At 44.6% G+C, this 27845-nt stretch overlaps 1 protein-coding gene across 1 annotated transcript; it reads right to left on the minus strand.

Annotated features, from left to right (window-relative positions):
• Nucleotides 1–5144: 5144 nt before the first annotated feature.
• Nucleotides 5145–26816, minus strand: LOC136484055 (MADS-box transcription factor 27-like). Its single transcript, XM_066481219.1, has 8 exons — nt 26635–26816; nt 24839–24914; nt 11309–11370; nt 10498–10597; nt 10390–10431; nt 10222–10305; nt 9866–9949; nt 5145–5543 (listed from the first exon to the last, which is right to left on the minus strand). Exons 1-8 carry the CDS (start codon nt 26814–26816, stop codon nt 5145–5147), a joined length of 1029 nt encoding a protein of 342 aa, XP_066337316.1.
• Between the last annotated feature and the right edge of the window lie 1029 nt (nt 26817–27845).

Here is a 27845-nt window from a genome sequence, read left to right on the forward strand (position 1 = left end):
GCTTTTATAACCATCTCCTAATTCGGTCTAGATTTTGAAATGAACTTTTGAATTTGAAATAGGGAAATTTAACGAATTACGCCTTTTTGAATTACTCAAAATTTTTCTAAACAACTTGAAAAACTCCAAAGATAAAATTTGCTTAACTAGTCAAGCTCTACACTTTTGCTTTTGGGACCAACCCCAAAATATGCTTAAATTTTGAAATGGATTTTCAGGGTAGGGTTTAAATGTCAAAAAGCGGGGGTTTTCTCGAAAAATTCAAAAATCCAACAAACTTTGAATTTAAGTCAACCAATACAATTCAACACATACTATATGAATATAAACTTGTTTTAGTGTATGCATCTCAAAGTTTTCACCAAATGCCAAATGCTTTGCAATGCATATGATGATATGTCAGGTTTTAGTATTTTAAACACCCGAGGTGTTACAGACTGCAAGAAACCTACCCCTCCCCACACCACAAGCTTTAGCCTCTGCCTTCCCTGGAAGGATTAGGAGAGGCCCACCTATGGAATCTCCATTGAGGAGAGGTTGGTAGGTCGCCCAAGCTGATCGAACGGCTCGAGCCACCGTCGAGAGATGGGTAGGGAGAATCAGGATGCCTCATGCAGGTTATGCCAACTCCATCGCGAATGACGGACCTAGGCCCCACACGAACATGTTCGATAAGAGCTCCCCAAACCTGTCACTCGAGCTATCGAGGTAACTTTACCAACCCCACTTTTCTTTTCCGTTGCACGATCATTCATTCATCCATACTCATGCATGCATTCATACATTCGTTCATTCATTCATCCATACATTCATCCCATACATCCAAGCATTGCATATGCAATTGCTACATCATAATGCTTCGCATCGCATCATGAAGCGGTAGTCGTCTCATTCGATATGAGCGGCGGCTGACTGAGGTTTGAAGGCTGGCCCGTGAAGGGCTCGAGGCCACCTCGTGTCAACCAAAGCCAGGGGAGAAAAACTTAGATGAGCCCCAGCGGCCTTGCCCGACCCTTCTCAGAAGCAGACTGGGACATCTAGACCTTTCTCATTCGATCCTAACCTCGAGCCAAGCCCATAGAATCTCCATTGAGGAGAGGCCAGCGGGCCACCCAAGCCTATCGAATGGCTTGGGCATCTGCCGGGAGGCAGGTTAAGGAGCAGTGGAATGCCAAACGTGGGCTATGTCGACCCCATTAGCGGATGACAGACTCGGATTCCACTCGAACATGCCTGTTAGCGAGCTCACCGAGCACGACACTCGAGCCATTGAGGCAAGTGTCATTAGCTCAGACCCTCCGGTTGTGAAAACCGATGATGGGGTGACGCATGAAATTCGACCAACCCCTATCGAGCCCCACGGGGCTCAAGGGCTCGAGCCGCCTGACCCGAACTCGGGAATCCACCAGACCAAAGTTCCTAGGTTGACCCGCAAAGGGCCCGAGGCCACCTCACGTCGACCAGAGCCAGGGGAGAAGACATAGATGAGGCCCAGCGGCCTTTGCCCGACCCGCTTAGAAGCGGAAAGGGTCATCTCAACCTTCTCGTTCGATCCTAACCTCGAGCCGATCCCACAGAATCTCCATCAAGGAGAGGCCTGGGGGCCACCTAAAGTCAGTCTTTGGAGCGACACGAGCATCTATCAGGGCGGGTTAAGGAGCAGTGGAGTGCCACATAAAGGCTATGCCGACCCTGTCACAAATGATGGACCCAGATTCCACTCGAACATCCTATTAGTGAGCTCACCGAGCGTGTCACTTGAGCCATCGAGGCAAGTGGCGATAGCTCAACCCCTCCGGTTGCGGAAACCATGGATTGGGCGATGATCACAATGATGAGCCGACCCTCGACCGGGCCCCTGCTAGGCGTGGGGGCTCGAGGAAAGTTGGATTCACAAGGAGACCAAACGTGCGGTCGCAAAATGATGGCGTAGATCCTAGGGAGGGGGTATGTGCAAAAACTACGAATAGCATTTCTAAAACAAGAGATGCTTTCTCCTACTAATTTAGCTATCCTCTCCTCGATCTTCAGTGACACTCGATCCTAGCAACGGCAAGGGGTCAGATCTCACTCAGGGGCTCATAAGGGTATATATATACACCCTCTCTGAAGCAGTGACCGCGGCCGACCTCTTCCTCATGTGAAACCTAGTGGCAAGGTCTGCAGAAATAAATAACTGAGTAAGGCTAGTCGGGCTGCAAGAAACCTATGCCCCAGCGGTTACGGCACTCTTGCTTACCAGCGTGATCAGAGTTTCCCTCCTACACCTTGGGCCCTATGGCCTTAACAAACAGAAAGGTCAAAATGCATGAACCCCTTTTCACACATAAAAAAGGAGGAAAAACAAATCTGTTCACACCAAAACAAAGGAATAGACTTGATCAAACGAAACAAAATGGCAAGTTTGTTCAAGTGATACACAAAGGTTGGCACTTGTCCTCTGATTACAAGAATGATCAACCTATTGAACTAACTAACCCCTCCGGGGGAGAACTATGCTTTCGATCCTGTCCGCCAGGTCCTGTGAAAGGGGAGCCACCGCCGCTTCCATATCCTCTAGCTCGTGGACTTCATAGCCAGGCGTGAAGCTGTGGCTCATCATCTCTAGGTCGATGGTGTCCCCATAATGAGAATGAGCAATCTTGAAGGATTGGTTGACCCTGGCGTGAAGGGCATTCCTCTCGAGCTAGCACACACGAGCTATGATTTCAACGGCACGGGCTGCGAGCAAGCTGGTCCCCTCTGATCGCACCACCTCAAGGTCGTCATGTACCACTCCAAGAGTGGCGCTCAAGATACCAAGCTTGTTGCTCTCTGCCTGACGATTCCTCCTTGCCTCGACGAGGTCCACGGCTAGCCCGGCAGAGATGCTCTCGGCCTCTAGTTTCTGGGACATCACGTTTCCAAGCTCGGCCTGGAGGGAGCCGACCTTCTGCTGCGCGTCGTCGCGCTCTTGGTAGGCCTGGTCACGCTCTCAAAGGTCCTAGTTGTGCTCCTCGTGAGCCGCACCACACTCTAAGTGGAGCTTCTCCATAGTTTGGAGCAGCTAATCCCGCTCCTCGCGTAGCCGAGCGACCTCTGTGGCATCCTAGGTCGCCCTCTTCTCTAGGGCCACGAGCCTCTCCTTGGTCCCCAGCTTCAACTCCCTTTCCTTCTCAACCTCGGCCAGAAGGTCGAGGAACTTTTGGCGGGCCTTGGCGTCCGTCTAGAGCAGCTCATCTCGCTCCTTTTTGACCTTGGTGGCCTCCTCGTCGTCCCTCCATGATCTCACCGACATTACCTCGAACGCCCTCTCAGCCTCGTCAGCATGCCAACGGGCTTCGGCTACCCGCAACCGAAGACCGTCCTACTTCGTGGCAAGGGGAGTCAGCTCGGCCACCCTCTATTGGGCAGCGACAAGCTAAGCGGTCACTTCTCCATGCTGCCACACCTCCTCGACAAGGTGGTCCTAGGTTTCCCTCGTTCATGAAGGAATTGAGACTTCCCCTGGCTGCGAGCGATAAGGGACTGAAGGAAGACGATGGTAAGAATACAAAAAATATATGGAGAAAGGAAAAGGCAAGAAATAGGATCAAGCAAATACCCGACCAGAGGGAATGATGATGTCGTGCAAAGCGCCCCTGGTGTGGTCCAGGGCTTCGAGCACGGACGCAATTCCCATGTCAAGGCTCTCCCGCTCCATGCTCCCGGTGGCGTCGTTGAGGGTGAAGAGAGTAGACGCCGGATCCTACGGATTTGTACACCGGAGCAGGGGCTCACCCCACGCAGGCGAGTTAGCGCCCACCAACATCAGGGCCCGAGATGACTCCCCGCCAGCTCCAAGTGCCGCTGAGCCCTCTCGCCGCGATGTTCCCATCGGGATGCCCCCTCTGGCGATGAAAGAGGACAGCGGTACGGACGCCGACCCCTCTCCCAGCACCATGACCTTCGGGGACCCCTCGGCCATGTCCCCCTCCATCCAGCCCATGCCAAACTCCATCGCCTGGGCTGCCCATGAAGCTGGCCACTCCGGTGCCTCAGGCGCCACCACGATAGCCCCCGGCTATGGCCTGCCTACCATAGCCGCCGCCACCTCCACCTACGCCGGAGGGGTCATGGCCGGTTGTGCCACACCCGTCGCAGTTAGCGCCACAAGCACGGTCGGCAGCCCCTTCCGCCCGGTCGTCGGCAGCAGTATCACGGCCATCGCCTGCTGCTCCGCGACCTCTAGAGGCATCCCTTGAGCCCCCGCGTCTGCCCGTCCCACCAAGGGCATGGGCACCACCATGGGCAGCATCCGATTGGCCGACGACGCGGTCACACTGGCACTGCTCCCACCCGAAATGGGCGTGACACTAGCCGATGGTTGCCGCCTCAATTGGAGGGCGATGCTCTTCTTTGGTGCCAGCGCCAATGGATTGCGCTGACTGCCGACGCTTCAAGGGACAAAAAGCATAAGTCATGATGAAATCCATCCAAAATAGAGAAAAACAGGGGAACTGATAACTTACCTCAGTGCCATCGAGTAGGAGATACGTTTGGGGGGTGAACCCTCAGACCTCTACTCTGCCTCGTCGGGGCGGGGCCATTTCAAGCCCACCCCCTGCTCCTAGGTAGAGGGGTCGCTCCCCTTGACTCATGGGCACGGCAGCAGAGCCGCCCACCTCCGCCGGCATCTTGGGCCTAGCGGCAGAGCCGCTTGCCCCTGTTGACTCCTAAGGGAGGCCGACGGTACATCCCGCCTCCGCTGGCTCCCCGAACGTACCCTCCCCTCCATGGAACGGAAAGGGTCCTGACTCCTACAAGGACGAACCAATACCCGTCAGTGCTTCCTTGTTCTCTCGGATGTCCCACTTGACATCGTCGGTTACCTCGTTGTCATTGCCATCACCATCAACATCGTCACTATCGGTGTCCTCCCCCCATTCTTGCGCCTGCAGCTTCCGCTACACCTTCCTCTTCTTGTCCTCCTTCGCCTTCCTCAGCCGCTCACCCTCGGCACGACTCACCGCCCTCACAGACGAATCCCTCGGCAATAGAGCCGGGTGATCCATGAAGATGAGGTCCCTCGGCTGGTCCTACCCCTCTCAAAGTTAGTATCAAGAGGTCGAGAAATCAATTGAAAAGGAGGTATGAAGAGGGGCAGCTTACAAAGACGACGTAGCCTAGTTCCGGCCGCATCGGAAGATGCCCTGGCACCAGGAAGATGAAATCAAGGGGGAACCTGAGTCATCCCGCGAGGGCTCCATTGCATCCTTGATCCGTTGCATGATCTCGGAGTTGGGGAGCGCCCCCTCGGCGAGCGCCGTTCTGTCGAACGACACCTCGGGCGCCACCGTGTACAGTGGGACCATGCGCATCATCAATGGTGCCACCCTCCTTGCATGGTAGGTCCTAATGATGCCTGACCAATTCCAGCTGTTCTCCTTGAGGATGTGGATGGCGGCAATGTGGTCCTGGATCCTCTTCTTGTCCTTCTCCGGGACGCCCCACTTCCTCCATGACACCGGGGCCTCTTCGATCAGGCGCCCAGTGAACTCCGACAGAGGGGCTGCGGTGTCGTTCTTGAGGTAGAATCACTGCAAGTGCCACCCTTTGTTGGACGTTGATAGCCACATCGACGGGTACTCGCCGACCCGGTTGTTCCGGAGCTAGATGCTGGTGCACCCCATCGGCATGTGCAGCTCCTGCCTGCCGCTCTTCTCCCTCCTCTTCTGGAGGGTGATGGCGAAGAAGTGCCTCCACAGATCGAAGTGGGGCTGATCCCTAGGAATCCCTCGCACAGGGTGATGAACGCCGCCATGTGTTGGATCCCATTAGGGTTGAGATGCTGCAGCTCGATCTTGTAGTAGTGCAGCAGCCCTCGAAGAAATCTGTGGGCAGGGGTCATGAACCCATACTCATGGAAGTGGGCGAACGACACCACGTAGCCATCGAGCGATGACGATAGATCCTCCTTGTCGGGCAGCAGCCACTCCTCAGCCGAGGTCTGCGCGAGGAGAAGACCGCAACGGACGAGGCCCTCCATGCGCTGGAAGGTGATGTCAGAGCGGCACCACAGGTCCATTGAAGATTGGGGTGGGTGGATACGAGCTCGATAGTGGCAGGGACGCGGATGCAGGAAGCCTAAGCAATTGGCAGCGACAGTTGCAGATGCAGAGGCAAGAAGGCAAGGTATGGAATCCGGGGGGTGGACCCTTTGGTTTTATAGGGGCGACGGATGCGAGGAAACCAACTGTCCTCCTAGATCTCCGCGCCTGCCACGATCTGCCACAACATCTCGCCACAGGACGTGCACATGCAATCTCTGTCCATTCCCTTAGAAAACTCGCCGGACGTTTTGCTTCTCCGGATGGGCCATGACTCATCACAAGCACGAGGAATACGGATCTAAAAACACTTCCACGGCCCATCTGGGCCTAGGAGTTCGAAGCTTGGCCCATCAAACGGGTTGCACAACCGCTCCGGGCACCTTCAAGGTAAGGAAGTAGAAATGGATGGACCCACTAGCAACTGGCACCCAGGCGCACAAGCGCTGCGGGCATCCTGGCCCACGTTCGAGTCTCGACCGGATATGATCCATGGTTTTTCCTCAAAGAAAGGCAGAGAGCCCTCAGGACTGGTCAAACGGACCCGAGAACTATATGGATTAACCGCTGAGAATCTGGAGTCGGTCACCAGCTGACCCTAGCTCGTGAATTGGATACCGAGGCCCCAATCAAGAAAGACCTTTTCCAACCCACCAAATCTCATAGCCATACCCACGAAGGGTTCTATCTCAACGAAAGGGAACCACCGTCCCCATGTCACGCCGTGGGCGACAAAAGAAGTCCAAAGCCCTCAAAGTCCTCCTATTCGGAAAAGCCTCCGAAGGAGTATTCTACTCCTCCGAAGGCTCGGGGGCTACTGTCGGGGACCAATACTAGGGTACCTGAGGAGGAGGGGCTAATGGTCATCAAACGTTAATCCATCCAGGTAGTCAAGGGTGCGACTATAGATCCAACCGACCCCCAGGTACGTAGGCTCTGCCTCGCCCGGCCCCAAGGACGTGTGATCTGCCTCACCCGACCTCTGAGGGTTAGCTCCGCCTCGCCCGACACCGAGGCCACGGGCTCTGCCTCGCTCGACCCCTGAGGGCGAGCTCTGCCATGCCCGAACCCCCAGGGGCGGGATCCGCTTCGCCCGACACCGAGGTCGTGGGCTCTGCCTCGCCCAACCTCTGAAGGTGGACTTCGCCTCACCCGACACCGAGGCTGTGGGCTCTGCCTCGCCCGACCCCTGAGGGCGGGCTCCGTCTCGCCCGACCCCTGGGGGCAGGATTCGCTTCTCCCGACACTAAGGCCGCGGGCTCTGCCTCGCTCGACCTCTGAAGGCGGGCTCCACCTCGCCCGACACCGAGGCCGCAGGCTCCGCCTTGCCTGACATCTAGGGACTGGCTCCGCCTCGCCCAACACCAAGGCCGTGGGCTCCGCCTCACTCAACCTTTGGGGACTGGCTCTGCCTCACCCGACGGAGGCCCATACCGCCGCCAACCACTCCAGGTCTAGGCGTATGGGCCAGGATCAAAGCTCTGACGCCAGGGAAAATACTAGCACGCCTCGATGTAACCTGCGGCCCACGATGGGCCATGCCTGGGAGTTCACGTTAGGAACAACATCAGGTGTATCAGTGCTGTTCTGCCTAATCCCCGTACAAACACTGACGAACACATCAGTCCACCACGATGTCCGCTAGGACGGAGTGGAGCGCCATGACCGGCAGACGACGCCTACACGTGGCCCCAGTGATGGACAGGGCTGCGACGAGAAGCTGTCCCTGTTGACGTCTACAGGGCCGGAGGGACCCGCATGAAGGAAAAGAAGGGCTTGACGACCCGGAAGGGCTTCCTCTCCTCCTCGTTCTCCTCTCTTCCTCCGCTATAACCCCTGCTTCCCCTTGGCCTATAAAAGGGAAAGCAGGGCGTCCCATAAAGGGCATCGCACCAGAACTCATCGCAACACACCGCATCGAAACCACTAGCATCGGATCATCGGACGATCGACTCATCTGATCATCTGACCGACAAACCCATCGAACCTCCAACACATAGCCGAGTAGCGACCGAGCTCTCGGCACCCATTCGTTCTTTCCACCAGAGACTTGGGACCTATCCCTCTCTCGCCCATTTGTAGCCCCTACTACAAACTTTTAGTGCTAGTAACACGAGCAGCAGCAATGAACTAGACGTAGGGACATTCTACTCGAACCAATATAAACCTCGTGTCCTCTTAGCACACCATCCGAGCCAGACGCGCAATATTAAAAATTTACTCGTTGGTGTTTACTCGAAACACCGATAGACTCCTTATGGAATAGATGATCATTGATGGTTAATTGTTTATGCTATTCATTATTCATGTTTACCTTATCATGTGTTTATATGGACTTTGGATAAACTTGTTGTTACTCAATTGCTTAAAATTATGACTCAGTAAAAGTTAACTACAGTTAAACCAGTGTCTACTTTTTGAGCCTCATGAACCCCATGTTATAATTATTGAGTACAAGATGTACCTACGTTTGCTTTACTTTCAATAATTTTGGAAAAATCCTAGATGGGTAACAGAAGGTGAAGCTTGGTTAAGTTTCAGAGGAGTGCTAGGCATATGTTACCCCAGTCAACTGTCCCTGTGGCTCTGGAGGCTTCACTTAAAGATTAGAATGTGTATTTCTGCTACTATGATAAATATCTTTTCTCTATGTAATAATGTTCTTCGTTATATAATAAAGCATTATCTCTTGATACTATTGTAATTTGTCGCTATATGTGTGTGATTGTTTCGTGAACACATATGATTTTATATTTAATTTTGTCTTTAAAATTGGGTACGACAGCACTAGTGGTGGATTCATGGATCTGACTATCCGAGGCTAAACGCCGCCGCTCGTCACACAGGCCGACGGTGCCGTGCTAGTATAGGGTATGGTCACCGAGCAAGCCAGCGAGGAATTGGAAAGGAGGCAGTTAGGACGGCTGGACGGGCCGCTCGGGCAGACGCAAGAGAGAGGAATGCGTGAGAAGGGCAGTAGGCGTGCTTTAGCTGGCGGTGATAGATCTTCGCTGGTGGGCCAATGACTACTAGGGCCATTCCATGGTAAGATAGGATGGGCCATGGAAATTCATGAGGGGTTATAAGAGGGGATTTGGGCCACACCGAAATCCGCTCCTGGTTCGTTCTGACCACGTGTCCGGCGGATGCTCAAAAAACACCTATTAAAAAATTGGCATCTTGTTGTAAAGTTATGAAAAATTAGAAATTACTCAACAGGAATAAAAGAACAACTTGTTCATAAAAGATGTTTATGCAATGGGTAACCTGCAGACTCTATGCCGGAAGTGTGTATGAGTATGATGAATACACTTATGGATGTAAAACTTTACTAGATGAATCTTACACCTGCTGACTCAGATACTTCACAAGTTTCATCCATGCTTTGACAGGTATACCATTTTTTTACTGGACAATACATAATAGACTTTCCAACAATCATACTGAAATATTATGGTCAAATGTGTTCAAATGATACTGAGATGAGTACAATTCATGCAATTGTTTTCATGGTACTTGAACTTGAACATTTGTAGGACTGTTGATATGGCGCCTGTAGTAATGGTAAAGCCAAACTCCAGTTTCCAGCTTGTAAGTCTGCTCGTGATTCTCCCATTCAACGCAGTCAAAGCCGTCTGAAATTTCAGTGACTGGTCAACATATTATTTGATATGCACTGATATCAAACAAAAAAAAAAGGGTTGTCAGGTCAGCATGAAAACACACTTACCCCATTGTTGGTTACTCCAGTTTCTCTTTGGCTACGTGCTGTGCGGTAGGTTTAGCTCCAGACGAACTGAAGTTAAATCCTCATCTAGACCAGCAATGTTGTACTCAGTAGCAGAACTTTTATCTCCCTCATCCACTCCTTGTCTGTGTACCTAAGAAACAAAATTGGATTACATCTTGCAACAAATATTGAGAACTAATATGTGCATGGTGCTGTGGTAGGGGAGTTATTTTTGGACCTACAGGGTCACTCCTGCTACATAATAGCTGGGGTTTCATGGCCTTTTCTTAACCCTGTGGTTGAGATTTTTGTTAATGACATATCTTAGGGGAGAATTTACCCTGGTTCAAGTTTGTTTAAAAACTTTTAGAAGGATATTTCTATTTTGGGTTTTCCATAATACTTGTTATAATAAGATCCCACCTTTTTCTGCAAATTCATGTTCTCTTGGCGATTGATGTCAAAATGATGCTGTAGTTCCTCGTATTCTTGAAGCATAATGTTTTCCTGAAATTCAATTTGGGACTTGGGAGAGTCGACCATAATATTTTTAACAAAGTGGTTATGATGAAACTAGATAGATCAACTAACCTTCTTTTTCAACTCTTGAATTTGATTGATTACTAGGTTATCCTGGGAAGAGAGGTGTCAACTACATTCATCTGGTGCTTGATCTCCACATCGGGAAGCAGATATTACCTTCTTTTGCCGAATGTTATGGAGGCTCATTTCCAGCTGGTTCTCTAAATTTTTCAACTCTTCTACTTCCAGGCCAGAAAGATTTTGTCCCAGCAATTGCCTGCAGTATAGCTTATTGAGACATCGCATCATTCCAACTTTATTAAACACCAAAGTAAAATTTAAGTTTCTCTTAGATTTGGATTAGCGTGTTTCGACTTCCTGATGTATGTAACCTTCAGTATAAAAAAAATGGACAGTCAGCTTTTGGTTGCCTTTTATCTATGTTGATGCTCTCGTTTGTTATCATACAAAGCCATCTATTTCTCAAAGATAGATTTTCAACATTATCGTTGTGCAGTTGTGCACTATACGTCGGTCGTCCTTGTTTTCTATAAGGCAGGTCCTAGGATGTCTGACCCTAGAATTAGAAAAGGTTGACTCTATCTTGTCAGCATTTCTCGTGGGCAATGAATAGAATGAAGTATGGATAATGGAAGAAAGCATCTATCCGCTCAGAGTAAATTTTATAGCACTTATGGACTTAGGTTGGAATAATGCTTCACTGCTATATCCTTGTTTTTTTACTCCTATGAGGCGGATCTAGCACCGGGGCGGGGTGGGCTCGAGCCCCGCTACTGCTACTCGAAGCATGTTGTTGGGGAAAGGTAAATAGTACTTTCTTCTTCTTCTTCTTCACACTTATAATTAAAACCACATTGTCGAGTAGTGGATGCACACTGAAATATTCTTGTTAGTTCGAAAACACTGCACATCTGTATAATTCAAAGGGGAGGCGAGGTGGGGCTAGGGGGATGGGAAGGGGTCATACATATGACTTTCATGTAAGTTATGCAGTTGTTGCCTCAAGTTTCTTGCCTCAGCTTGCCAAAACTGCATGCAGTAACAGACAGCAAAGAAGCATACAGTTTATATCTTAGTTTGTAAAATAAACACCGAAAACGGAAATGTAATTGAAGAAATGTGTGTACTACTTTTGCAAAATTAACACTCCAACCGTAAAAGGCCATAATTAACCGAAAGGCAAAAAAATGAGAGCTGTTAATTGTATCGTGATTAGGGGTGTAAATGGTATGAATATTTCTAAAAAGAATATCCTGAAAGCATAAGTCTTGTGCCTATCAATCTAGGATGCTTATCTTAGGAGTAGTTGGTGCATATGTCAGCACCTTATCTTCTTATCTTACTTTAGCATCTACTTAGCATCTTTTTTTAGATAATGATCTACTTAGCATCTACTTTTAGATATGTTGTAATCCTTTCTTAAGTTGCAAGTTTACTACTCCTATATGTACCCCAATCCTGCCACGGTTTATGTGGCTAATGAAATAGAAAAATCTGCCCCAAACCTGTATCTTGTTCCAACAAATAGTATCTAGAGCCTTGTTCTTCTATGGGTTACTCTCCTTCTACCTGGCGATCGAGGTCCACCAGGACAGCTCCGGCATCTCTCTCCGCCAGATCGCCTACGCCAAGCACATCGTCAAGCTGGGCGGGCTCACTAACTGCAACCTAGCCCACACTTCCATGTAGGAGAGGCTGAAGTTGAGCCGCGACAACACGTCGGAGGAGGTTGACACCACGCAGTACCGGTGCATTGTGGGCAACCTTCGCTACCTCGTCCACATGCGGTCGGACTTGGCGTTCACCGCCGGCTACGTCAGTCGGTTCATGCAGCGACCTAAGACGGAGCATCAGCAGGCCGTCAAGAGGATCCTATGGTACATCGCGGGTACCTCCGACTAAGGCTTGCACTACTCGAGGTGTCTCGGCGCTGCGTACTTCATTGGCTATAGCAATAGCGACCATGCTGGCGACATCGACACGAGCAAGAGCACGAGCATAACTCTGTTCTTCCTTGGCAAGTGCTTGACAGCTGGCAGTCAGTCATGCAGCAGGTGGTGGCTCTATCCAGTTATGAGGCAGAGTACATCGCTGCCACTAGCAAGTCCGCTCTGGCCTTGGCAAAGAACCTCGTCTTCCATGAACTCAACAAGCACATCCAAGTCAAGTACCACTTCATCAGGTGCTACTTGGATTAGGGGAGTGTCCGAGCCAACAACATCAACACCTAGCATTAGCTTGCCAACTTCCTGACCAAGTCTCTTGGGCGGGTCAAGTTCTAGGAGCTTCGCGCCAGAATTGGGATGGCTCAAATTCCCTAGAAGGCGCCACACAAGACTTAGGGGGAGAATGAAAGCATAAGTCTTGTGCCTATCTATCTAGGATGCTTATCTTAGGAGTAGTTGGTGCATATGTCAGCACCTTATCTTATTATCTTGCTTTAGCATCTACTTAACATCTACTTCAGAATATGTTGTAATCCTTTCTTAAGTTGCAAGTTTGCTACTCCTATGTGTACCCTAATCCTGCCATGGTTTATGTGGCTAATGAAATAGAAAAATCTGCCCCAGACATGTGTCTTGTTCCAACATATCCAACCGAAGGGACTTAGATACTAAATGGATAATTTATATCTGAATCCACTCATTCAATACCCGTACTGTATCCTAACTTGTTGATTGATCAAAACTGTGAGGACAAAGACAACCAATAGAACACTCAGCTTAGGCCATACCTCAGTTTAGGCTATGACATCTCACTCTCTTATAGTGCAACCCTGCCGTTTGCAGCTCCTCATATCTTGTTCTTTTAGCAGTAGGGCTTAGAGTTTGGCTTGATGGCTCCTTAGTTTACTATTGGACTTAATATAGGACCTCCTCTTGTTCAGATTCCCCAGGACCATACATTGGACATTATACTTGTATCAATGTTCCCTCTCTTACCAAACAGCCTTTAGTTTGAACGTCTATCTTTAGGTTGTTTGACACCCTATAGCACTATCTCACCTGACTCAGATGATCTGTCAGTGACTCCTCCTTTAGGATTCCTCAACTGCTCCGATGGCTTGTGTTGCTACTTCATGTATCACTACCAAGGCCACCATTGTTCATGCTAAGCTTGTCCAGACTACATAGAAGCCTACAAACACTGAGTCTGTTTTTGTATCCACAATTCAAGAGTCCATTCAGCTAGAGCTTCTACATGCTTTTGGTAAAGAGTCTACTATTCCGAAGGATTTTGAGAAGTACATTCAGGAGACTCTAGTCTAAGCGAGAACACAAAAGATTCAAAAGATGATTATAAGGACATCTCATAATACATTGTGACTCCCCAGACTATAGATGCGCATCTTCTATCAACATTTGTCACTTAGTTTTTGGTCCTTTGATGTTAAAGAGGAGAGGTGAGAGATTTAGGGGAGTTTAGAGGGGTAGATAGGTCTTTAGCTCTTTGTTGGTTTCTCTTGGTTATATGTACTTCTTGCACATGTTGCTTGCCTAGCTAACCTATACTCTTGTGTGACTAGTTGTGCTTTATTGTTATACTATATATCATGTCAATGAGACTTGTTTTAGGGGTTCATTCTACATTTGTATTGTTGAGACAAGTGATTGTTGGAAAGCAAGGAGGCCCAAACCTTTAAATTATTATCATGTGTTGGACTTGTGTTGTCATGAATCACCAAAAAGAGGTAGATTTAACTCATCGAGGCCCAATTTTGGTTTTCAGTGATTGATGAATACAAGGGTATGTGGCTAACTTTTTTTGTAGGTAATTAACAAATGATTAGTCAAATTTGAGCTCACATAGTTTTCTTGTCCCCGGTGAATTGAACTAAATATGGATGCAAGGATATCCTTAAAGGCTATAGACTATATAGTGTCTAAGTGCATACTTGGTCTTGGGAGGCACTTGGATTTAAAATTAGGTCTTTCTTTCATCTTTGGTTGTACTATTAAGAGGGATTGACAACGAGTAGCTTAATGGAAATTTGAATTTTAGAGCAACCGTATGCAAACAAAATGAGTAACTCATACCAAATCATTTCACAAGTGGCTGTAACAGATGGAGAATTTCAGATGGATCTCAAAGAAATTAAATTGGACAATGTTCGGCTTAAGATAGAGGCAGAAAGTCCACTAGATTGTGCACCGTTTCAATCATTCAAAGGCAACAGATGATCCTATGGCACTATGCAAGACTCACTACTACAGAATGGACATGTTGTCCCGGGCGGTAACAGCCTTTAGTCCCAGTTACCGCGCCGGGACAACGATCCCGGGACTAAAGGTGGAACCTTCAGTCCCGGGTCATCGAGCCGGGATTAAAGAGGGACCTTTAGTCCCGGTTGGTAACACCAACCGGGACTAAAGGCCCTCCAGCCGAGCGAACCTGGCGCACCCTTTAGTCCCGGTTGGGGTTACCAACCGGGACTAATGGTTCACCCTTTAGTCCCGGTTGGTAACCCCAACCGGGACTAAAGGTTCCTTTTCTTTTTCTTTTTTTTTTGTTTAATTTGTTTTCAGTTCAGTTACACGTATTTGTTTAATATATAATATGTTTTTATGTACGTATTCTACGTTGCTAATATAAATACACGCATGCATATAATTACATCTAATTCTCATCTTGAGCATTATTATATTCGAATAAAGTATGAAACTATATATATTATAGATATATATATATATATGTATATATACAACACTTTCATAATCTTGTTCTCGAAAATAACGATATCAATAAACATTTAATTTACATCATTTATTCCTTAAGATCAAAGTAGAACTCGCCGTTGGGATTTAGCACTTTTTCTAGAAGATATCCTGCTATTGACTCTTGAACTGCTTTCAGATGGTCTTTTTGCATGACCCTTCGTTTCAACCATTCAGTCTTGCATTTGAAATAAAAGGAAAAGTATTAATACACATATATGTATATATATTCATTTAAAAATAAATAAAAATTGATATATACGTACTCTGAGGACATCTTCAGGAGTTCTTCTTATGTGCGCAGTGATAAATTCACAAACGTAGTATCCACACAAGTTATTACCTGGTTCCTGCCGCAAACACCACTGTACGAGAAGAAGATTATTCTCATCATCTCACACGTAAATTGAAGTACGATATAGTAATTAAACACGTGGGGAAGTGTATATAGTACAACTTACTGGTATTTCAACTACATTAAGTGGTGCCTTGCAATCCTTGCGATGTTGCCGAATAAACTCTTTCCAAACCCTGTGCGACCAATAATGTACGATCGTTAATAAATTATGGTAAAGTCTATTCAATAATAGTTGTGCGCGAGAGATCGAAATTACCCCTGGATAATGTCTATCATATCTTGGTATAGTGCCCGTTCTTTTCTCAACGAGTCAAAGATTAGTAACCGACTTGAGTTTAACTCAATGACAATGAGTATCCAGTGAAAACTGCATTGGTTTATACACACACGTACATGCATATAAGTTGTATTGATATTACATAAAATGTGTAGACTACATTATTATTAACACTTACTCAAAGTTGTACGAGAAAAGTATTGTTGTCTTGTCGTGCTGCTTCATGAAGAACATCATGATATTCTCCTGTGCTCCAGATACCCATCGCTCCTTGATAATAATACCGGTTTTGAATACGATATAAGGATCAATGAAGCCAATACTGGTGTCTTGTATTCTTTGGAGCTCTGAGGCCGGTGTTGGTGGAGACCGGCGTGGAGATGTTGGAGATCGTTGTGGAGGCGGTGGGGCCGGTGTAGGAGTTGGAGATCGTTGTGGAGGCGATGGGGCCGGTGTAGGAGTTGGCGATCGCCGTGGGGATGAAGTCGTCTCGCCCCCCGCGACGCTGTGATGAGATGGGGAATGAATGATTAGGCTAGGCTGGGGAGAGACCCTGCTATAAAAACAATTTGTGTGTCAATTATTTTTGAAGCCAATAGAAAATTAATGGAAAATAATATTTCATTCACTTTCATTCGTACCTAGGGTGAGGTAGGGGAAGCGGTGGCGCCCCAGGAATGATGATGAAGCGTTTGCGCCATTGAATAAATGTCTTCTCTGTTTCTCCTAGTGTCTTCTCCCCATCACCGCCTTCAATGTCAAGAGGAACATTGCTGTAACCTTTGAGCACTCTATCGACCGAGACGCTAGCATATCCAGGTTGAATAACTGACCCATGGATTCTTGGTGTCTTCGTTCGGTCTATTGGAGATACAACCCCGACAGCCACCATGATTGATGCATTACCATCTGGAATGTGCAGCTCACATTTTGTTAGAGGCTCGGTAATGTCATCAACAGGGAAGCGCAACCCAGCGTCGTCTTGAATAACTGGTAGCTCCGTAGAAGCACAACTGCTTTTCATCTGACCAACGGGGCTAATGGTGACTTCCGGTGTTGATTGCGATTGCATTTGACTCATTGCTAGCTGCACTTGCCTCTTGATCTCCTCCTGCATTCTTGCCTCAAGAGATTTTTCTCGTTCACGTGATTCAAGCAATGCTTGTCGTGACTCATCAACAAATTGCTCCAATGCACGAATTCGTTCTGCCTCCTCATCCTTCTTTCTCTGGCGGCTTCTGTAGGTATCCTTGTCTGCTGGGAATGCGTGTAGCCATGGAACCGCCCCATAGCCTCTTGTTCGACCACCGTGTTCGGGATTCTCTAGGGCATATGTTAATTCATCCTTCTCTCTGTTGGGCTTGAAAACACCACTATCAGCTTCTTCCCTAGCACGAGCTAGTCTCTGTGTTGCTCTCTCAATTTTTTGGCCGAAAATTAGCTTGCCAGTGTCTGGGTCTAGGCTTCCCCCATGAGCGTAGAACCAATTCTTCGCGCGTTGAGGCCGGTTCTTTTCTATTGTTTCAGGTATGATTCCCTTGGCAGTAATCTCTGCTTCTAGGTTCTGCCACTTGGGAATAGCACTCCTATAACCACCTGATCCCATGCGATGATGGTATTGCTTCTGTCGGGCATTCTGCCGATTCCTCATCACATGTTCCTCACTGTCTTGAGATGTCTTGTATTCTACGAAGGCATCCCAATGGGACTCCAACTTGACAAACGCCTTAGCATTGAAATTCGGCGTAGCATTCTTCAAGATAAACTTTTTATACAATGTCTTCTTCCAACTCTGGAACAATGTTGCCATCTTCTTCATTGTCCAATCCCTCACTAGCTCCTTCAAAGCATCATTTGCTTGTAATGTGAAATGCTGAGTGATATCTCTCCAAGCTAGGTTCTTATCACGATCAGATACAAAACTAACATTAGGAGCGGATATCTTCTGCTTCCATTCACGAGCACTAACTGGGATCCTATCCCTTACAATGAACCCACATTGATTGACATATGTCTGAGCATGTGGTCCCAATGGTTTGCCGGTGTCGGTGTCGAATTCTGATATTATGAAACGGCCCTCTAATGGCTTTTTTGGCCCTCGGACTTTCCTACTTTTGTCGGTGGTTGATGTAGATCCAGAGACCGGCTACATGAGTAGAAATACAACGATTAACAACAAATATACGTACGCATGCATCTATAAGAGATGATAGATAATCGAATATACCTCGCCAGTATTTTCTTGCGCGACAATTTGTTGATCTTCAACCACCGGCATATTCAGGATATCCTCGTAATCAGCAAAGTACTGACTCGTGTCATCTACATCCACATTGGTGCCGGCGTTGATAATATCCGCCATTATGTCATCACTCAAGTTATCATCCGGAGCAGCCATTTGTATCTTCAAGATAACACATAGATAGAATTATTATGGTACATAACATAAGTACATGTGATAACACATATAGAATTACTAAATCCAATTAAATATAATAACACATAATATTTCATAAGGATAAACATAAGAATTACATAAGGTATAGGCTTTGGAATCGAATCAAAAACACTTTCGATCCAAAAACATGGAAATAAGTACATGTATATATATACACATAGAATGATACAATATATTTTCTCTCTCTCTCAACACATAGAAATAAGTGCATATGTCTATATCTCTAGATATGCATGTGATAACACATAGAATGTCTCTCTAGATGCAATTTTCTCTCTCTCTCAACTTATGAAAATAAGTACATGTATATATACATATAGAAATAATTAAGTACATATGTATACACATATAGAATCTCTCTCTAGATATATATATATATATAGAGAGAGAGAGATAGAATATATAATTACTAAATCCAATTAAATAAATCTAACATGAAATTAGATAAACTAGTAATAGATAATACATTTTAAAAATTCTAACTAACTAAAAAATTATCTAAAAAACTAACATATATCAACTAACAATCTAACTAACATATATCAATTATCTAATAAATCTAACTAACTAAAAAATCTAAGTAACATATATCAATTATCTAATAAATCTAACTAACTAAAAAATCTAACTAACATATATCAAAAACTATCTAAAAAACTAACTAAACTACTAAATATTATTTATTAGTATTATCTAAAAAACAATTAAAAATCCAACATTATAATCGACGACGGCAGCGAGCTAGGTCGGGCGGGCGGGCGAGTTCGACGACGAGGCCGGGCGGGCGGGGCTCGACGACGGCAGACGAGGCTGGGCGGGCGGGGCTCGACGACGGCAGCTGAGATCACGAGGCCGGGCGGGCGGGCGAGAGCTCGACGGAGGCGGGGCGGGCGGGGCTCGACGACACGGCAGACGAGGCCGGGCGTGCGGGCGAGCTCGACGGCCGCCGGGCGGGGCTCGACGACGGCAGACGAGGCCGGGATCGACGACGAGGCGGGCCCGGGGCTCGACGACGACGAGGACGAGCTCGGGTGCGGCGGCGGAGATGGGATCGGAGAGACGACGCGCGAGATCGAAGATGAACAGAACAAGTCGATATATATAGGCCGGTACCCTTTAGTCCCGGCTGGTAACACCAGCCGGGACTAAAGGTCATTTAGTACCGGCTGGTAATCTCAACCGGGACTAAAGGCCCAACCCTTTAGTCCCGGCTCGCCTTACAAGCCGGGACTAAAGGGTTTTTAGTCCCGGTTGGTGTTACTAGCCGGGACTAAAAGTATTTTGGGCGGGCACCGAAATTGCCGCCCACCCTTTAGTCCCGGTTCTTGGTCTGGGCCGGGACTGAAGGCCTGAAAATTTTGCCAACCCGCCAGCGTACTTGGAAAGACCTGGGATTTTGATTTTGTTTAATACTAGGTTAATCAATTAATTCCATAGCAACTTCAATACTTTGCAATATTTATTTTAAAAAATTCTATTGATTAACTAATTATTTATTGTAAATAGGAAAATTTTGTAACCTAAAGTTTTTAATTTCTTTTATGAATATAGAATATAAATGTGACTAATACAAAGTATTTTGTTAATGCAAAAATATATTTGTAACTTAAAATTAATAAAACTAATATTATTCGATAGGAAATTTATTATCACATTATTGTAACGTCAATGTTTCAATTTTTTCTCGGTTTTTGACCAAAATTGACAGGAAATTTTTGTTGAACCTATAAAAATAAAGAAAATGTAGTATTTTTTGTTCTACAACTTTTTCAAATGAAAAAATGGTCTATATAAGGATTGTAGATATTGATGATATGAACAAACTTGGTATTCAAAACTTTTAAATTTTAGATAATCTAGGGTTCCGAAAACTAGTTTGTAGGCGTCGAAATTTAAAAATCACAAATTTGAACCGTCCAAACTTTCTCAAATGGAAAGTTGACCAAAACAACAATTGTAGATCTTTTTGAGTTTAACAAACTTTGTATTCAAAACTTTTCAATTCGAAGTCATTTAGAGTCCATAATACTAGAGTCAAAGTGTTGTTTTTTCATTTGACCAAATTTGACTTGGTCAAACTTGCTCAAATGAGACACTAAATGACCTCAGATGAAAAAACTCTGAATACCAAGTTTGATCATCTCAGCAAGATCTACAATTGTTACATAGCTCATTTTCCCATTTGAGAAATTTTTATCAAACACTAGTCACAACTTCTTGAATCTCATATAGACTATCTAAAACTATGTCACACACTTGTGAAAATTGAACTACATTTTGTTCAAGCTTTCTCAAATGAAAAAATGACCTATATAAGGATTGTAGATATTGATGATATGAACAAACTTGGTATTCAAAACTTTTAAATTTTAGACAATCTAGGGTTCCGAAAACTAGTTTGTAGGCGTCGAAATTTAAAAATCACAAATTTGAACCGTCCAAACTTTCTCAAATGGAAAGTTGACCAAAACAACAATTGTAGATCTTTTTGAGTTTAACAAACTTGGTATTCAAAACTTTTCAATTCGAAGTCATTTAGAGTCCATAATACTAGAGTCAAAGTGTTGTTTTTTCATTTGACCAAATTTGACTTGGTCAAACTTGCTCAAATGAGACACTAAATGACCTCAGATGAAAAAACTCTGAATACCAAGTTTGATCATCTCAGCAAGATCTACAATTGTTACATAGCTCATTTTCCCATTTGAGAAATTTTTATCAAACACTAGTCACAACTTCTTGAATCTCATATAGACTTTCTAAAACTGTCACACACTTGTGAAAATTGAACTACATTTTGTTCAAGCTTTCTCAAATGAAAAAATGGCCTATATAAGGATTGTATATATTGATGATATGAACAAACTTGGTATTCAAAACTTTTCAATTTTAGACAATCTAGGGTTCCGAAAACTAGTTTGTAGGCGTCGAAATTTAAAAATCACAAATTTGAACCGTCCAAACTTTCTCAAATGGAAAGTTGACCAAAACAACAATTGTAGATCTCAAATGAAAAAATGGCCTATATAAGGATTGTGAAGTCATAACATATTACATAATATCCGTCTCTAAAACATAATATATTAAACATGCATCGTTGTATCATGCAGGCACAACAGTGAATTTCTTCTTGACGTATGACCCTTGGTTATGATCTTGTCGTAACCATGGAGTGTCTTCATCATTTAACATGATGCTTGGATCTTTCTTCACTATGAAGGGTGGAATTCGGACATTTCTTTCGTAATCTTCTGACATGTCTGACTTGTCTTCAATTCCTACTATATTTATTTTCCCAGAAAGAATTATGTGGCCAAGTGCTATGACTAGTGCTCTGCTGTCCAAAAGGATTCATACTATCTGTACTTAAGGCGAACCTTAAGTTTCTAGCCTCATTTGCAAACTCTGAAAATTCTCTGTCTATCGCTCTCCACTGGGACCCATCAGCTGGGTGTCTCAGCATATTGTCTACCTTACGGTCTTCTTTATACCACCGCAACAACTTTGCGTGGTCTTTATTTCTGAACAAACGTTTTAAGCATGGTATTATAGGAGCATACCACATAACCTTGGCAGGGATTTTCTTTCTAGGACGTTGTTCACCCTCGACGTCACCGGGATCATCGTGCCTGATCTTATACCGCGATGCTTTACATACCGGGCATTCATCCAAATTCTCGTATTCATTGCCATGGTAGAGGATACAGTCATTAGGACATGCATGTATCTTCTGGATTTTTAATCCCAAAGGGCAGACAACCTTTTTGCTTCGTACGTAGTGGTGGGCAATTCATTTGGCTTCGGAAGCATCTTCTTTATAAGGTTTAATAAATTCCCAAATGCCTTATCGGATACACCATTCTTTGCATTCCACTGTAGCAATTCCAGTGTTGTACCCAGCTTTTTTTGCCCCTCTTCGGCCGTCGGGTATAGCAACTTCCTATGATCCTCAAGCATGCGCTCCAACTTAACTTTCTCTTTTTCACTTTCCCATTCTTGTTGTGCATCACGAATGGCATCGCCAAGAGCATCACCGAGATCATCTTCTACCGCTACCTCTTCTTCATCTTCCCCTATTGTAGTATCATCAAAGGCACCATACTGAGCAATAATGTCATCAATGTCTAAATCTTCTCCTTAACCTTCTCCATCATGACCCCGCTTTCTCCATGCTTAGTCCAACATATATAGTTTGACATGAAACCTGACTTAAGCAAATGTGAATGAAGACTCATTGAGCTTGAATATTCCTTTAAATTCTTACATAGGGCACATGGACAGCATATGAAACCATCCCGCTTATTTGCCTCGGCCACACCTAAGAAATAGTGCAAACCCTCTATAAAGTCTTGGGAGCGGCGATCGGCATTGTACATCCAATGGCGTGACATAATCTGTATTACACGACAAATTATGAAAACCTTGAACATAATTAAGTATTTTATTACACAACATAAATGACACACACACGGTTGATTAATTAACTAAGCCTGGCTACAACGTAAGCAATCCCAATTATCACTAAACAAACTAAAACTACAATGCACTTCAGTAACATAATTATTTTGTGATCGTACGCAACTAAAACAGACAAATCATTCTTCTGTTGAATATCAATAAGCTTCTCCTGCTGGCTCACTGCCGCATCAGCAGCAGCCGCTACCTCAAGCGCACCCAAATTCTGCACGTATGTAGCATAATCTTCCTCCCAGTACCAACCATCGCATCCATTGCCCTCCCACTGAAATTAAAGCCAAAAAATATTTAGTCAAAAATATTCAAGAAAAGCAGGTCAATTAGCCATAATTATAAAATGCGTAAGAAACTCACATCGCGATCCGGGCACTTGTAGAAAACACGACCCTTGTTGGGTCCCTGTCTCTTGACTCGGTACTCCATCACAATCTTCTGCTTACACTTGCCGCAGATAATGAGAGGGAGTTCTGGCCTCAGTCGTTTCGCAACCGAACGAGAGGCCGAGGATCCAGTAACAGTTGTCATCTACTTTCTATACTTATTTTTGCAAACTAGTGTAAATTTCATATTTTCAAATATCCATCAAATTATAGCTCAAAAACATGTTTCAATAAATAACCATCCGTACTAGTTGACCTTGCTTACGTGATCATCTCGGCGAGCATTTCTTCACCGGACGGCACCGTACTTGGCCAAGGAAGAGCTCCGATTCTACGAGAAAGGGAACACGGTCTTCCACGACCGTTGCCGCTCTCCCTCGTAGAATCAAAGCTCCTCCTTGACGTCCGTTACCGCTCGGCAGAGAACATGCTCGCCGAGATGAACACGGTCCGCAAGTTCAACTAGTACGGATTTTCTACAATTTTCTAACAATTTTCTAAGTTTTTCATTTCATGGAAAAATTAATTCTAAGACCACGTAAGCCACCGGGGACGAGAATGGCGCGTGCTCCAGCGAGGACGAGCGAGGCGTGATTTTGATGAACTAATTTAACTTTTGTTTATCCAAACATATATGCAAATCATCATGTGATTTTGAGCTAAAAATGACATATAAAATCATAATAAAGTCCAACATATAAAGTTACACATGCATCTACATCGTAAAATGAGATAAGCTACTGATAAAACATAAGAGGATTAAGTTTGTTACCTCCTAAATCGAAGAGCAACACCAATGAAGGGGGAGAGTGCAAGAACAACAGCAAGCTGAAGAACAGAGGCAGTGAGTTTGAATAATGGAATGGCTCGGGCTCGGGGAGGAAGAATTGAGCAGAATTATAGGCCGGGATAATTAGTCCCGGTTAGGGGTCCAAACCGGGACTAAAGATTAATCTTTATTCCCGGGGCATAACCCAAACCGGGACTAAAGATCCCTGCCCCGCGGACGACCGTTGGGCAGGGACCTTTAGTCCCGGTTGGTATTACCAACCGGGACTAAAGGGTCCTTTAGTCCCGGGGGCAAAAAATGCCGAGGCTAATGCTAAATTGGGACATCGTTCTAAAGTCTGTTCTCTAGTAGTGACTGGAACTCATAGCCTGGCTAAGTTTCTAGTCTTCACCATATGATCCAGTGGTGTATTTGTGACCTCCGGTAGATCATTTGGTGGAACTATGTAGCAACTAGTTCAAGGTGGCCATGTGTACTGGTCACCACCATATGATCCTATGGCACCTTTGGGAGCCTAGCAGATCATCTAGTGGAACTATGGAAAACCTAAGTTCGGCTGGCCATGCTTACTAGAGTTCATCGTATGCTCTGATGGCATGTCATAGTGATAGAGGTGGATCATCTAGTGAGGAATATTTTGACATATTCTTTTCTAACATAGAAAAATTAGGCAATGTCGTATCACCATATGATTTGTCGCAGGGTTTTGGTAGTGAATTTTCTTTAAGGATAACAATAATAATATAAAAGTCTACGGTGGAAAAAAGGTTTACTAAGTTGCCACATACATATGATTGCTCCGGCTACCTTGATTTTAGCAATTCTGAGCTTTGTGGACTCTTAAACATAGATGCTGCTTAAGATCAATTATTAAGCACGTGGCTTAACAAATCAATAGGTGAAAAGAACCACATGCATAATGTGGATTCAAAGAAGTTAGGGATAATTTTGCCTACTACTATATACTAACATAAAAGTAATGTCTCAATATGAACCTAATAATGCATGAGAATAACTTAAAAGTTGATAGCATTGCACATGACCTTAGTTTCAGTGCTCGTGCTCATGAGTCGATTGCCATCTTTTATATCCTGGTATCTTTCAACAATAGATCTCGTGCTGGTCAAACACAACGAGCAAGCAAGTCACTTGATCAAATAAACAATTGTTAGTTGAAAATAATAGAAGGAAGTTAACATTACAATGAGTAAATTTGTTGCAATGTTACGAATTTATGTAAGTTTCTAATATGACCTTCATTACCTCAAATACTGACGGTAAGCTAATGAGATGATGTTTTGTATTACAAACAAAGTGACGAGTTGATAAAAAAAGTGGACTTTCTATTGGCAACAGTAAAGTGATTACTTTGTCTAATGACTACGGCTCGGTTTTGAGACACGTAGATAGTTATAATGAATTATATATAGTTTTGCTTTCTCTATAATTTCAGTCTTTTATTTAGTTCTCAAATCTTAAGTAGGGGCTTCGATTTGAGGGTCAATGCTAGAGTTGCTATCTGAACAGATAATTTAATATGAGAGAACAAAATGAGAACTTGTCAACTGCACTGGTAAATGGAGAGAAATTAAAGGAAGATATTATATCCCTAGAATTGGCATATTATTTTATGTGAAATAAAATTTATTTTCTAATCAGGGAGTATTAAAGAACTATATATTTGATTTTTTTATCCTTGACCATCTTTGTTCCAGAATATATACATATCCCTGCAATGATATTGCGGACATTATATTCAAGTACAAGATTAAGCAGTTTTCCTATCAATAAAAGCTTGTAGTTCATTATATACGTTCATACATATGCTAAGTGTTATCAGCTGGATGAATCATATTACTTATTAGGCCTTGTTTGGATGTTATTGTTTTCACATCAATCCACATGTGTTGGGGTGGATTGAAGTGAAACTTGAACTAAATTCCACACTAATCCACCTCAATACATGTGGATTGAGGTGGATTCGATAACATCCAAATAAGGCTTAAGATAGGAAAAACTATGTTGTTACTGCTTCAACTCACTAGTAATATGTTTTCAAGTGATAATTTGCCCTTGCATTAGTTAGCTAATGTTGCGTGCATCTAGGTACGACAAAAACTGTATTGCCCGTGGCTATTTGTTTTATACTTGATCAAATATATATACAGAAAAATATAATTTTTATGATGCGTAATAAATATCATTAGGTTTTCTATTTTTATAATAAACATATTTGGTGATACGAATGTTGATAATATTTTTTTTAAAAATCTAGTCAAATGAACTTGAAAAAAGTTTGACTATTCGAAAAGCGAGATATGCATTACTTTTATGATAGATGGAGGGAGAGCACATACATCATACGTGTAGTCTGAAATACATAAAAAAAAACTCGACCCGCGGAGGGTATGATAGCCCCCAGGCATTGTGCTTAAGAACAAGACCTTCTCATGTCGGTCGAGAAAATCTTCGAACCCCTGCCCCCTACACAGCGGCATCGCAGCTTTCGTGAGACTGGACTGGCCTTAGACTTGTGCTTTGGCGTGGGACAGACAAGGAGATTTTTTTTACAATAAGCAAAACTGGTGGGGAGTTGAACTCCCAATCTGGAGACGCTACCACCCGAGCTACCGCTCGTCCGCTGTCCGAAATACATAAGAGAGCTTCTGATAAAAAAAAGTACATAAGAGAATTGAACAGTTTATCAGAATGTTTTGATTAGTGGAACGATGTTTCATCGTATGAATACTTGGTGGGTGTGTGTGGGGTGGGGTGGGGGGGGGGGGGGGGGGGGCGGTGTTGAAACAGGAACAGGATGTCAAGAACAATCAAATATCACCTTGTGTTGGAGTACTCGTAGAGGCGACCTGTGCTAGAGAAGACGAGCACGCCGATCTGCACATCGCAGAGGACGGCCAGCTCCCTAGCCTTCTTGAACAGCCCACTCCTCCGTTTAGAGAAGGTCACCTGCCGTCTCGTCTTGTCCTCGATCCGCTTGATAACTGTCTTTCCCCTAACCATGACGGCACACGGAGCTCGCTCGGAGATTAATCTGCTGAGCTAATCCGATCGATCAGGAAGCAGCTGGATCTGGAGACTAGCTAGTAGAGAGAGAATAAGAGGAAGAAAGAGGGGGAGAAGGAGAGAGAAATGCCTTGTTATTGGTATCTGCACCTTACTCTAGGCCGTGTTTAGATCACCTTCAAATTCTAAGTTTTTTCACTCTCTTTCCATCACATCAATTTTTAGCCGCTTGCATGGAGTATTAAATGTAGGTAAAAAATAACTAATTGCACAGTTTAGTTCGAAATCACGAGATGAATCTTTTGAGATTAGTTGGTTCACGATTGGACAATATTTACCAAATAAGACGAAAGTGCTACTATTTATCGGGTTGAAATTTTTTGCAATCTAAACATGACCCTAGTAGGTTTGGAAATTAGGACTACCTGCGACCTTTTTAAAGCTGGTACGCGGTATCTCTTCTGTCTTCGGTTTACTCTCCTTCCTTCCCATTGGTGACCGACACGTGCACATGCTCCTCGAACTTGAAAAGTTTGACATAATTCTTTTTTTTTTAAAGGTATGAAGATTAGCTAAGTAACTGCTCAACTTTGTTGCTTAATTGATGGATGTTGCCTTCTCCAAAAATTTGTTTTGGGTGCTGTACAATATGGATTATATAATATAGCTCTCACACGCCACACATTTAATTTTCTTATTACATTGAGGATAAAAGGATAGGAAAAAAAGAGAAGAGGAAGTTTTGCAAGAGCCCGACTCGGCAGACGTGTTGATGAAAATCTGGTCCTATATCTAAAGAGGTAGCATAACTGTATCAGAATACAGCTCCGATCCAACTTGATTTTAGGCGACCAAAACCAGCATAGCTGGTTTCCCATGGGCATGGATCTTCCCAAAACCGTAATTATCTCATCCAGATTTTAAACCGAATGTTATATATGTGCATTTCGATTGTCTAGATGACAGGAATGTAATGGTAAAGTTCAATTTGTAGTTTGACAAATTTGCAAAAACGGAAAATTGGCT

Source organism: Miscanthus floridulus, chromosome 9, assembly GCF_019320115.1.
Source record: "Miscanthus floridulus cultivar M001 chromosome 9, ASM1932011v1, whole genome shotgun sequence".
In the NCBI taxonomy this organism is placed as follows: Eukaryota; Viridiplantae; Streptophyta; class Magnoliopsida; order Poales; family Poaceae; genus Miscanthus; species Miscanthus floridulus.

Excerpts from the sequence above, each read along its gene's own strand:
- LOC136484055 (XM_066481219.1), bottom strand. The coding sequence starts at position 26,816 with ATGGTTAGGGGAAAGACAGTTATCAAGCGGATCGAGGACAAGACGAGA. Across the intron at positions 11,371-24,838 it reads GCACGAGCACTGAAACTAAG|TTTTGGCAAGCTGAGGCAAG; the intron begins GTCATGTGCAAT and ends TACTGCATGCAG. Across the intron at positions 5,544-9,865 it reads TAGATGAGGATTTAACTTCA|AACGACACCGCAGCCCCTCT; the intron begins GTTCGTCTGGAG and ends TTCTACCTCAAG.